At 26.6% G+C, this 13,654-nt stretch overlaps 1 protein-coding gene across 7 annotated transcripts in view; it reads right to left on the bottom strand.

Moving 5' to 3' along the window:
- The window catches only part of LOC129968525 (histone deacetylase 4-like), a 273,174-nt gene that overhangs the window by 63,767 nt on the left and 195,753 nt on the right, over nt 1-13,654 (bottom strand). For 5 of the 7 annotated variants that reach the window (XM_056082508.1, XM_056082504.1, XM_056082505.1 and 2 more), the window contains one exon: nt 4,916-5,163. In XM_056082508.1, the coding sequence (XP_055938483.1) occupies nt 4,916-5,163 (248 nt within the window). The remainder of the gene's footprint in view (nt 1-4,915; nt 5,164-13,654) is intronic. The other 2 variants (XM_056082509.1, XM_056082506.1) reach the window with 1 other exon arrangement.

Here is a 13,654-nt window from a genome sequence, read left to right as displayed (position 1 = left end):
AAATTTTAAATAGCCAGTAAAATAAAATTATTATGTTAAAATACATCCAAAATTCAAATAAACATTGAGTAAAAATATATTTCTGATAAAACAGCCCAAAATAAATTTATTTTTCTGCAGACTGTTCCAACTCTAACGTACTGTGAAATGTTTATTTTCTTTTATAATTTTTATGGCATCAGTAATAAAAAAAAAAAAATTTAAATCCCATCAAGATAAACTTTTTATTATAGCTCATTTCTTTTTTTTAAATAAAGAAAATGTAAAAAATCGTTTGTCATTTTGCACAGCAAAGTCAAAAGTTTTCCAGGAAAGAGACATCTGGTAGCAAACAAAAGTTAATAAAAAGAACATATTAAGCAATAAATAAACTATTAATTAGTTTAGATGAAAACGACTTCCTTGTTCTAACTAGACCGTTTGAGTGAAGGGTTGATTATTCTAGTCATGACTATAATATGACAAACATTAGCAGATGACAAATTGGATTAGATTCACAGCTGTGCGAAAAATTGGAGATGGATAAGTAGAATTTTTTTTAAGGAAAAGCTTTCTAAAAAATAGTGGACTTTAAAACAAAAAATTACATTTTTAAAATTTTGTTTAGATTTTAGAGGACAAAATGTAATAATGAGTTCTGAAATATATATATATATATATATATATATATATATATATATATATATATATTACCATAAAATCTTGAAATTAACCTTTGCTAGTCGGATCTTTCCTCTCAAGTACCATTCAAGAAGGTGAATCCTTTTATTTATTTATCTTTTCCTTTTGATTGTTACAAATGCCTACAGAGTGATGAGAAGACGCAGATTAATTTTTTTGGGGAAATTCAACTTAAAACACTTATATATATATTTATTTTTCGGAGCAATAAACAAGTCTTTGTATTAAGTAAACAATTATGCATCGAATTAATTTTCCGAGTAAAAATGGTTAATATTCTCCAATTAATGTCGGCACCCACTCAGCAGGTCGATGAATGACCGAATATTTGGTTATTTTCTTATAAGTTCGAATCGACGCCGATAAATGTCGACAAGGAAATATCAGTTCTGGAGAGAGGTTAAACAAGTAGATGAGAAAACACATTCAAAGGAGCAAAACTTAATAGTTGAAGTTTTTGTAATAAATAAGACTATAATAAAATATTAAACGCGTAACATTTACGTAAGTTTATTATTAATTTAATTTAATTTTATTATTTAGCATTCTTTATTAAAATTGATGCAATAAATAATATTGTAATAAAATATTAATTAAATATCTTTTATATAGGCCAATTCATTTAACATCTGTTTTTCTTTATTTTCTTATTAGTTTTATTAGTTAAACTTATTACTTTTATTTTATTTTTTTTATTTCGGATTTTTTAATGGAAGTGATCCAATAAATACGACTGCAATAAGATGTTAATCATGTAACTTATCTGTAAATTTATTAGTGCCTTTATTTTATTTTCTTATTAGGAATTCTTTATAAGAATTGTTTTAATAAATAAAGATTGTAATAAGATATTAATCAAGTATCTTTTAAGTAAAGTTATTATCAGTTTTATTTTCATTTTTTCTTTAGAATTCTTTATTAGAAATATTTTAATAAGTAAGATTCTGATAAGATATAAATCATGTAACTTTTACGTAAGCTTATTTTCTGTTTTATTTACTTTTCTTATTTAGAATTCGTTATTAGAATTGTTCAATAAATAAAGATTGTATTAAGAAATTAATCAAGTATCTTTTAAGTAAAGTTATTATCGGTTTTATTTTCATTTTTTCTTTAGAATTATTTTAATAAATAAGATTTTAATAAGATATAAATCATATAACTTTTACGTAAGCTTATTTTCTGTTTTATTTACTTTTCTTATTTAGAATTTCTTATAAGAATTTTTCAATAAGTAAAGATTGTAATAAGATATTAATCAATTATCTTTTAATTAAAGTTATTATCGGTTTTATTTTCATCTTTTCATTAGAATTCTTTATTAGAAATATTTTAATAAATAAGATTCTAATAAGATATAAATCATGTAACTTTTACGTAAGCTATTTTCTGTTTTATTTACTTTTCTTATTCAGAATTCCTTATTAGAATTGTTCAATAAATAAAGATTGTAGTAATATATTAATTATCTTTTAAGTAAATTTATTGGTTTTATTTTTAGTTTTTCTTTAGAATTGTTTTAATAAATAAAATTTTAATAAGATGTTAATCAAACAACTTTTATATAAGTTTTTTTTTCTGTTTTCTTATTTAGAATTCTTTATTAGAATTGTTTGAATAGATACACACATTGAAAATACTGGCATTCATGGAGAATATCTGTATTTGCAAGATGTCGAATTTTCACAATAATCAATTTTTAACTACTAAATATAGTGAATTTTCATTAGCTACAATTCAGACATAATATTTGATAAATAAAAAAATAAAAATTAGTTCTGAGAATTTTCTACGCAATTTTCAATGAATGGCTGAAAATTGTGTATTCTAAATACATAGACAAAATTCCATACACTTTAAATGATTAAGAACATGGTATGCATTTAGTAACAGAGGAAAAAAACCCAACTAAATCTCAGTTAAACGGTAAGGATAAAAGCAAATAAAATCCTAATATACTTCTGCCGTCAAGAATTATTACATAATACCTGAAAGACTAAGAACGGAAGAAGGGACAAACTTTTCAATTTCCACGAAAGATCAAAGCAGCCCGACCAAAGTGTTTAGAAAATTAAAGCAAATGTCTACAATTGCTTCTTCGTTCCTGGCTAAAATCCAAATGATAAAGATCTTGAATTCTCCTTGCTTGCCAGATCAAGATCTGACAAAAAAATTTTAGTTAAAAAAAAAAAAGTTAGAGAAATTAATTGAGTGCATTCTAGACATTTCAGATAAGTCAACCCATCAAGATCGCGAATCTTGAAATGACTGTCTCATGATCAAGTTATAACCATAAGAAAAAGAACTCAAGTCTCGTCTCAAAAATTCAAAATTACAAAAAACGATATTTTTATTCTAATATAAATAATAAAAGGATATTTTCATTCTAATCAATCCGTAAATTTTTACAAATAATAAAATAGAATACGTGTCTGTTACGTACGAGCAGTTTACGGTATAAATCATTAAAGTTACCAAATCTAGAGCGGATATACTTTGAAAGGTGAGAATGTGTACTTTGAAGAGATTTTTTTTTTTAAATTTTAATAAGAAATAATTATACAAAATTTCAGAGTTTTTGTGCCATAATTCTTGAAAATACTACAGTGTAAAAATGACTGATATACAATCTTAAAATTAAAAATTTCATGTTTCGAATATAACATTTTATTTGCCAAGATTTTTCTAATATTTTAATTAATTTATTAGGACCTTTTTAAGTATATTTTAATAATATTTTCTTTGTTGTAATAAAATAATTATTTTTGAAACGATTATTTTTGCTAAAATTTTAATTAGAAAAAATTGTGAAAAGTTTATAGGTTTTCCCATCATAAATTTCGAAAAAATCATTGTACAAAAGCGACTGATACATCTGCTTAAAATTCAATAAAATTATGTTTTAACGATAACACTTTAGTAGCCATAAATTTGTCTAATATTTTAATTAATTTATTAAAATATTTTTAAGTGTATTTTATAATATTTTTGTTGTTGATATGAAACTTAAATCGTTTTCATATAACTACAAATATTTTATCTTGATCTTTTCGTCCATTATTAATGATCAAATTCTGAAGATCTGGCCTCGTTTATCGTATCGAATCGTTTTCTGTTTAAAGCTTAAATAGTTTTTTGCTTTTTTTAAAAAAATAAATAAATAAAAATATATTTTTTAAAAAAATAAATAAATAAAAATATATTTTTTTAAAAAATTTTATTGTACTTACAGGGTGGTAGTTATTTTTTTAAATTCTGTGGTACTTTCATTTTGGGGGCATTTTATTGAAGATTTTAAAAGAAAAAAAAACGATCAAAAATGATTAATTAATTAATGATCAAAATAAATTAAATTTAGAATGCACTTTTCATTTCAGATTCTATATGATAATTCTCAGGGACATTTAAATTATAGTTTAAATAGGATGGATATTAAGCATATGTTAAAAAATAATCGTTGAAATTAATCGAAAAGAACTCCTATTTTGCGATATAGATCAATAATATTGATTCAAGTATCTTTACAGAAATCTAACGATGAAAGAAAAGAAAATTCAGAAACGGATCAATGATTTCATTATGCAACAGTTTTAGAATTTGAAGAAATCTAATTATATCCCTTTAGACAAATATCTTATTAATTTATTTTGACAGTCAAAAGGGTACTTTAGGAAGTAATTTTGAACGTAAACGTTTCATTTCCATCACATTTTTCGACATGCCAAGGCCATATCGAGTAAGAAGATGAGATCTCAGGATAAGTAAACAGATTCTATCTCTGTCATCTCAATAAGTGGTATTGGACTGATTGACGATGTCATTCCTGTGGACGGTCCGTAAATCTCATTGACTTGCGGATCCCAGAATGGGGAGCTTTTTACTGGGGCTTATTTTGTTGGGTGGGGGACAAAACCATATTTAGAATTCGTGGCTGCCGGTCTTTTATGTTTGTGTGATTGCTTATGCGGTAATTCTTCTAGTTTTCATATTATTTAACTCATCAAAAAGGCTTTCGAATCTTCTTTTGTACATTTACGGTAAAGTAATGAGATAAATTAATCACTTTATTAATAAATATCTATGCATGTCTTTTACCGACTTAGAAATCATGCTACAAGCAAGATAATATAATACAATATTTTTTAGTTTCAAAAAAGTGATCCAGTTTTTAGCTTGCTATATTGTCATTATTGTTGAAAAAGTATTAAGCAATGAATGTATTAACTTAACTCACCTTAATTCTTTCTTGGAGTTGTTTCTCATGCTGTTCAGCCAGTTGTTGCTGTTGCTGCTGGAAATGCTGCAATAAGAGTTGCTGCTGGATCTGCTGCTGCTGCTTCAGCTGCAGTAGCTGATGCTGGAACTGGAGATGCTGTTCGTGGATGGCCGGGGACACCTCGCTGGCATCGTTGGTCAGCGTCGGGCTCGACCCAAAGGTGGAGGGACTCATTTCTGAAGAGATATATTTGTCCCATTTTATACCTGTGCCCAATAGAGTTTGCGAATGTTCAGCAAATTTTACGTTCACAAAAATACAATTCAAAGTTCTTAAAAGAAAAAAAATATTCTTGACGGAACCTGGGTTTTAAAGTAAATGAATATTGTCAATTTTTTTTTCATTTCGAGACTGATTTTATTTAATCATGGATATTGTTATAATAATTGATACATGTAAGAATACATATGTGCAATTCCAGTACGTTCTGTAATAGTATATATATTTAAGCTCAGCGTCATTGATTTTATGAAATACTGACTTTACTTAGTCATAAATACTCTTATAAAAATTGCTACACGTAAAAATAGGGATGCGCAGTTCTGTATATTCTGTAATAGTGTATATATTTAATCTCAGCATCAGACACATACTGTACAGCAGATATTCAGAAACTATGTATGGACTGTGAATCAATTTCCAGTAGGTTGGAACACGATCTTGAATACATCTACAATTAACAAAAATGTAACGTGGGCTTAAAATCTTTATCAAGATAATGAGACAAAAAAAAAGCGCAATACCCAAACAAGAGACTCGTATCAGCTCATATTCTGCTCACCAAATTAGATATTTCTTTTCACTGTGAACGTTAAATTTAGTTTCTAAATGCACTAATTTCGAAATAGTTCGTTATCATTTATATAAATATTTTTTATGTTTAACAATAACCATTTTTTTTTCTGAACAAATGTTTCCTTTTCACTCATAAAATTTCCTTTTGGAAGAAATGCGTACTGTTCATCTAAAAAAAAGGGGTGGGATGAGGGAGGGATGGTATGGAACCTACGTCGATAATGAAGTGGGTTGCTATAAATTCAGGTTCTAAATAATAAATTGTTATAGTTAAAAGTTTTGGAACTCCTGCATGATATTCGGAATATCATATAATATTGTGTAATGGTTTTGATATTATATAATAATAAAGGGAGGAATGGGGTGGAACCTACTCCGATAATGAAGGGGGTTGCTATAAATTTAGGTTCTAAATAATAAATCGTTATAGATAAAAGTTTTGGAACTCCTGAATGATATTCGGAATATCATATAATATTGTGTAATGGCTTTGATATTATATAATAATAATAAAGGATACAATACCAATATAATGCAGTATGTTTTTGCTTTTTTTACATAGGAATGTGTCACTATAAAGACATTTAAATTGATAAGGAAATTTCATCTATATATATTAAAAGATTGCTAAAAGAAGGCGCATAGTTTTAATCCTAAACGATTTTGGCCTATTAATCACACAATAAATCATATCATGAAATAATGGAAATACTTTGCATAAACAGGAAGTGCAACGAAATGAATTGCTTTAAGACAAGATTAAATCCATTTTGAAAGATTGTTTTCGATTAAAACACACACACACATACACAAGATTTGAACGACGAACTGAGAGCACATCATTGAATTGAAATAGTTTTTAACACCACATGGGAAGAGTTTTTATCAGATATTTCAGATTAGTAACCTATTCCATTCATGTTATCAGTGTTCGAAGTGTTGTGAATGTTATTGTCGGTTGTTTTACTAGTAAAGCGTTTTTTTAGAAAAAGAAAATGATAAGACCGCACGCTCCTCGAACTCGTGTTTTCTTCTTATCAAAAAAAGATATTTTTTCTCGCTTACGTAATCTGCGAAAAACTATGAAATCAGTGCATTTGAACCGTTAGTTGGGAGAGACTGAATTATCGGAACACTTTGAAAACAAACGAAAAAATCAGCAAACAAATAATGCTATACGATTAAACATTATTTTAAGAACGAATTCGTTGATTACTTTGGCAATTGGTTTAATCTTAAAATATAAGAGTCATGATTTTTTTAAAATTATTTTTTTAATTTCCCTGGATATATTTTTTATAAAGAACATTAATACATAAAAAATTATTCTTCATTTGTTTTATTCGGATAATTGGAAATTATTCTCAATGATAACCATGCATTATTTTAAGAATGAATTCTTCGTAGATTATTCTTGCAACTGGATTATTCTTGTTAAGCACGATACACAATTTTAAAACGAATTCTTCGTAGATTATTCTTGCAACTGGATTATTCTTCTTAAGCACGATACACAATTTTAAAACGAATTCTTCTTTGATTATTCTTGCAACTGGATTATTCTATAGGCATGATGCATAATTTTAAAACGAATTCTTCATTGATTATTCTTGACAGGCATGATACATAATTTTAGAACGAATTTTTTGTTGATTATTCTTGCAATTGGATAATTCTTGATAGGCATAATACATAATTTTAAAACGAATTTTTTGTTGATCATTCTTGCAATTGGATAATTCTTGATAGGCAATGATACATTTTTGTTGATTATTCAGGCTATTTAATTTTTCTTCAAAGACACTATATATTTTTAAAAAAATTCTTATTTTTTATTATTCTGGGAATTGGATTATTCTTAATGTACTATATATATATATAATTTTAAGTATATGTATTTTTTATTGATTATTCTGGCAATCAGATCAGTCTTAACTGGCACTATACATAATTTTAAAAAGAATTCTTCATTGATTACTCTGGCTATTTAATTTTTCATAAAATACACAATATATAATTTTTTTAAAAATTCTTATGTTTTTATTCTGGGAATTGGATTATTTTTAATGATATTAATTTTATTTAATTTTAAGTATAAATTTTTTCATTGATTATTTTGGCAGTAGGATTAGTTTTCACAAGCACTATACATTATTTTACAAAAGAATTCTTCATTGATTATTCTGACTATTTAATTTCTGATAAAATACAATATATATATATTTTTTAAAGTTTTTCTTATTTTTTTTATTTTGGGAATTCAATATTCTTAATGAGTAACTACATATATAATTTTAAGTATGAATTTTTTAAATCGATTATTCTGACAGCTGGATTAATCTTAACAGGCGCCATGCATAATTTTAAAAAAGAATTCTTCGTTGATTATTCTGGCCATTTAATATTTCATATAAGATATAACTCGTTATTTTTTTTTAAAGATTCTTCTTTTTTTTAATTCTGGGAATTGGGTTATTTTTAATGAGTATTATATATAATTTTAAGTATAAATTTTTTCATTGTTTATTCTGGCAGTAGAAGTAGTCTTAACAGGCACTATATATATTTTTAAAAAGAATTCTTCATTGATGGTTAAAATAAAGGGACTAGATTACACATAGTTTTAAAAACTGATTCTTTTTTCATTTTCCATTTTAAATTATCCTTAAAGAAAATATATATAATTTTTGGAATGAATTTTACGTTGATTCTTCTAATAATTGGAATGTTCATAAAATACACATGTCATTTTCAACATGAATTGTTCGTAGATTTTGTTGAATTATCCTTAATAAGTTCTTTATATTATTTTAAAAACGAATTTCTTGTTGATTTTAAACGTTTTAATTATCATTAAGCAAAAATATTTTCTTAAAATTTCTTAATAAAATAATAATATTTTTTAACAAAATTTTATAAAATTTTTTGCAACGCATGTCATAACCGATTAAAAGTGAATATATTTAGACAGTTGGAAGCAATTTCAAAAACTCTTTTAACCGAAAACTGATTTCATAACTGCAGCATTTTTAAAAATTCCATAGTAAAAAAATAAATATTTTATGGAAAAAATTTTAATTGGTTCATTCTTGAGTTTCAAACAATAAATATTTACATAGAATTATCAATAGTAAACACAAAAAATCGATAAAATTATGATAGGAAAATAATGAAATGGTTCCTCGATTTCAAAAGTGGGATTAATTATGATTACCCTAGCTATCAAAGCTACTTCATAACATATCCCTAAAATCAAAATTTAAATAGTCAGAATTGCATTTTCTTAAAATTAATTATTTTATTACAGGAAATCCGTTGTGAAACGGATTGCGACAAGTTCAATTTTGAAATGGCAACTACATATTCATTTGAGCTGTTTAAAAATAAACATTAAATCAACAAAATGGTTTTAGTTTTCTATTGCTAAACCGAGCCCAACTATTAATATTTTGAAATACACAAAAACTGATTTCTCAACGCGTCCTTCATACAAAATTCATATTTTTCATTTCAAAATAGAGTTCAATATTTAAATTTAATCCTTAGCAAATTTAAGAGTGTATGGATAACAGTGTTTTGATGAACAGCAAAAATTCTACTTTTGTTTTCGAAACTTATTTGTAATTTATGAAACACGTAAAGAGAAAGTAATATAAAAATACAATACAAAAATATTCGAACTCGAGATTTCGAGATATTATGAGATATTCGAGATAAATTATAAAAGTTTTACAGGGAGATTTTGTAAAACTATTATAATTATTGACATTATGACAGGGAGATATAAGGTTTTCTTTTAAATACCACGAAGATAAACAAACAAAAAAAAAGTAGCAGAAGTTCAGTAAAAGGAGGGGGAATGTTCCCGATGTTTGTTCAATTCAGTTCTTCACTTTTAGAAATACAAGCTTCCGACATTGCTCTTAAGATATCCTTTTCTTCTTTGCAGTGCTTCAAATGTGATATTTAAACCACATTAAAATTTCTGAAGGACTACAATGATCGGAAATATAATAAGGCCAACTATATAATGAATAGAACTGCTAACAATATGGCATCTGAAACTTGAAACGTTTATATACCTTAGTTGTAAATAGATACAACTTCAACGACAGTGCACAACTTATTTCCGTCCAATTAAGAGATATACAATACCAAGGCAGTTCTAGTTCGGTGGATGGTTGAGAGATGGAGAAGAGTTTGGTAGAAATAAGTAATAGAATTCTTTGGGAATTATTCCATGCATATTTAAGGCCTTGTAATATAATTTCAATGAGGAAAGAACCACTTTATAACAATCACTATCGAGCTGATCCAATGATTTTGAAAATGATAGACCTCTACATCCAAACCATCAACATAACTGGTACTACTTTAGGTATTCTACGACTTTCACAACATAGGATACAAGTTGTGCACAAGGCAGATGGCAACATGGAAGAATTATAAACATCTCAAGAAAAATTAAAATGTTGTATAGGCTGCAATTATGTGATTGCCATTATTAAATTTGAATCCTTGTAGTATAAGCACAAATATATTCAGAAATAATTCCAAAAACGATATTCATAAAAATCGTCTTTTCTTTTTTTTAAAAAAAAGAAGCCTTTGCCAAACTAATTTGGATCATTCATGATTTTTTTTTTCATAAATCATTAACTAAAATAAAACGACAAGGAATTCAATATTAAAATTTAAAAACTGATTTCGTTTTTAATTTCAAAACAAACAAAATAGCAATAAAGAAGAAACTTAATTTTGTGTTCTTCAGATGTCACAGAATAAAATCGAATTTCCATAAAAAAAATAATAATTTAAATTCGATGTCTTGGCTGAGAACTCGAAAACCAATTTCGAGGCAACTCAAATAAATCAAAATTTCAAAATTAAACTCAGATTAAATTTCAATTAGGAAGGATATTTCAAATTTTGTTTTTCTGTCTCCAAGTAAATTCTCGAAAACAGCTCATATTTTCTGCATATGTCTTGGGTCGAATGGACGATTTTAATTTTTTTATTCGCTCGATTCAATCTGCAGATACAAAAAAGTAAACTATTGGAATGAAAATGCTTTCTAATATTAGAAAGAATATAATTCGTTATACTAAAGAACATTAATTTGGTCCACGATCAAATTGCAAAAAAAAATATTTCAATATCTTTGCATCTGAGCTTCAAAATTCTAAGTAAAATTTAAAAAAATATTTTACATATCATCGATTGTCTTTTGATTACACATATCAGATTCCAGGTCTGGGACAATGTTGCAATTTTTTATATATAATTTTTAATATATATTAATTTTGTCTCTCTTTCTCACTCAGGCTATATATATAGAATATCCGGGAATTGAATATGAGATGAATTCTTTTTAAAGGACAGTTTTATTCTTAATCATCGAAATCAGGAAAAAAGTTCAATTTTTAGGAGCACACAGAATTTTTTAAAATTTATTTGAACAGGTTCAAATAGAATAAAATATTGCTTTCTTAAAATCATAATATGATCATTTTTTTAAATTGTGCAATTCATTAACATGCATATCTAAAAATGTAAAAAAAATTTAGGTTCAAATCACTGCATATGCCACTAAATATTATTTTACAATTAAAAGTGAAAGATAAAAAAAAATAATAATAAATAAAAAACTATGCACTTCTCAAGATTTTCCTGTCACCGTGTATTTTTTTAAACGATATGTTTAGCGAAGAAATTTTAAATGTAGAAATAAAACGCGAGAGTCTTGTTCTCAAGTTTTATGCTTTCGAATATGCTTTTATGCTTTATAATTAGTAAAAATCGAATGTTACACAATGGAATAATAGAACAACGCGTTTTCACTGTTGAACAATATTTCAAAAATAATGAACGTTCGACGGCCACAATTTCAAAAATGGCCCCCAAAATCGTGCGATTTAGTACCACTAGATTTCTATTATGCGGTTATTTGAAGTCAAAAACCTATGCCAACAAGCCCACAAGCACGCGTGCATTGAAGGCGGAAACACAATGTTGCTTCAACCAAATTCAGCCACATTTATGCAAAATGGTCATGGGAAATTTCGACAAAAGAGTGAATATGTGCCAGAAGAGCTACAGAGGCCATTTGCCCTATGTGTTATTTCGTACATAATCCTATCCTGTGTACTTTATGATACAATAAAAATATAACAATTTAATGAAAAAAAAAACTGATTTTTTAAAAATTAATTCAAATTATTCTTTAACACGTTGTTCTATCATATAAAGCTCCATTTTTACTAACCCTAAACTATCAGCTGTCAAATGGTTTTTTTATTAGAGTTACCAACACTGTACAGTGGGAATGGTGGCAAATTCAAATCTTGCTTTAATTTTGGGTCTCCATTTATAAAGTCTATGACTGATAAATATTAGAAGAATAAAACTTTATCGTGTAATTGTTCCTATTTGTTCCATTACGTTCGCTTCATTATTACATTATATATATAAAAAAAACTGTGCGCCTGGTTATAATAAACTATAATAAACCTGGTTATAAAATATCGACGGCACGTAGTTGTGAGTCTACGCAAAGTAATTAAATAAATGAAATTCAAAAAGTTACACTTTAAAAATATAGACGTTATTTGAATTATTATTATTTGCACGTTAATTAAATAAAAAATATGTTGAAATGAAATAGATTACTAAAAAAAGTAATTATTATGTAAACTTATTATGTAAACTACCTAGGACCGCAAACTACCTAAATCTGCCACTGTCTGCTACTAAATTTCTTGACCCCCGTCTTTCATCTCACTTTAATTCAACGAAATCAAAACCGAACTCGAGCATGCGCAAATGCATGAACAGTTTTCCTGTCTGAAAACAAATTATTACATAATTTACAATATATTTACATGCAGCGAGGCCACTGCGATTGGCGCCAAATTAAATATGCGGGTAAAACGGAAACATACATATATATATATATGCACCTGAGTAATAAAGATTAATGCAAGATATTAAAAGGGGCGTCATTTAAATCTTTGGTATAAAAATTATACCACGATAAAGAATGCAAGATACAATTAATAGGGCATGTCCGATAGTTTGATAAACTCTGCTTGAGACAGTAAAAAAATACTCATTTTTTTCGTCAATATATCAAAAATGCATGAAATCCTCATTAAAATTCCACACGGAACGCGAAAGAAAGCGTGTTATGTAAGATTAATAAAAATTCAAACGGCGTCCGTATCCAGGGAGTGTCTGTAAATTCGATAAAAGGAGAAGTTTTAAATGTTTTTCATTTCAACTGTTCCATCCTTTGATGAAATGCGAGCAGAAATGGTGTGTGTAGACAGGTTTGGATCTACTATGTTTATCGTTTAGTTATTCTAAATTTGTTACTTTTTATTTCTTTCTCTGATTTTGTCGTCCCCGTAGTTCAACGGTTTAGAGTAAAAATGCTAAGGTAGCCGATCCTATGGATTTTAGTAAAACATATTTTAAAATCAGCGCGATGGTCACAGTAAAACTTTTTTGCATACTCTCTAATACAGATGTTATCCTTTTCCCTGTATAATATTGTCTACGTGGAATATGCACATTAGAGCGTCTTTTTTTATTTTAATTAGGAATTTAATTAACTTAAAAGTTAAATGAGATTCTGGTGTTTTTTACGATAATATCTGAAAATATTATTACACAAAACTAATTCTTAACATCATTTTCAAAATCTTTAAAAGTGTTTTTTTAATGATAACATAATTGTCGAGCAAGCGTTTCTTGAATTTTAGTAATTTTTTTATAAATATTTTCTTTGCAAACTTTTTTAACAATAGATTCATTGTTTAATAGAAATTCAAATCCATTTTCATTGTTCAGTTAAATATTTAATCACGTGATTTTCTGCCATTGTTAAAAGCTAAGAAGGGA

This window comes from Argiope bruennichi, chromosome 5 (genome assembly GCF_947563725.1).
Source record: "Argiope bruennichi chromosome 5, qqArgBrue1.1, whole genome shotgun sequence".
Classification (NCBI taxonomy): Eukaryota; Metazoa; Arthropoda; class Arachnida; order Araneae; family Araneidae; genus Argiope; species Argiope bruennichi.
The sequence above is the reverse complement of the archived record's forward strand: the minus strand, read 5'-3'. Positions and strand labels throughout refer to the sequence as shown.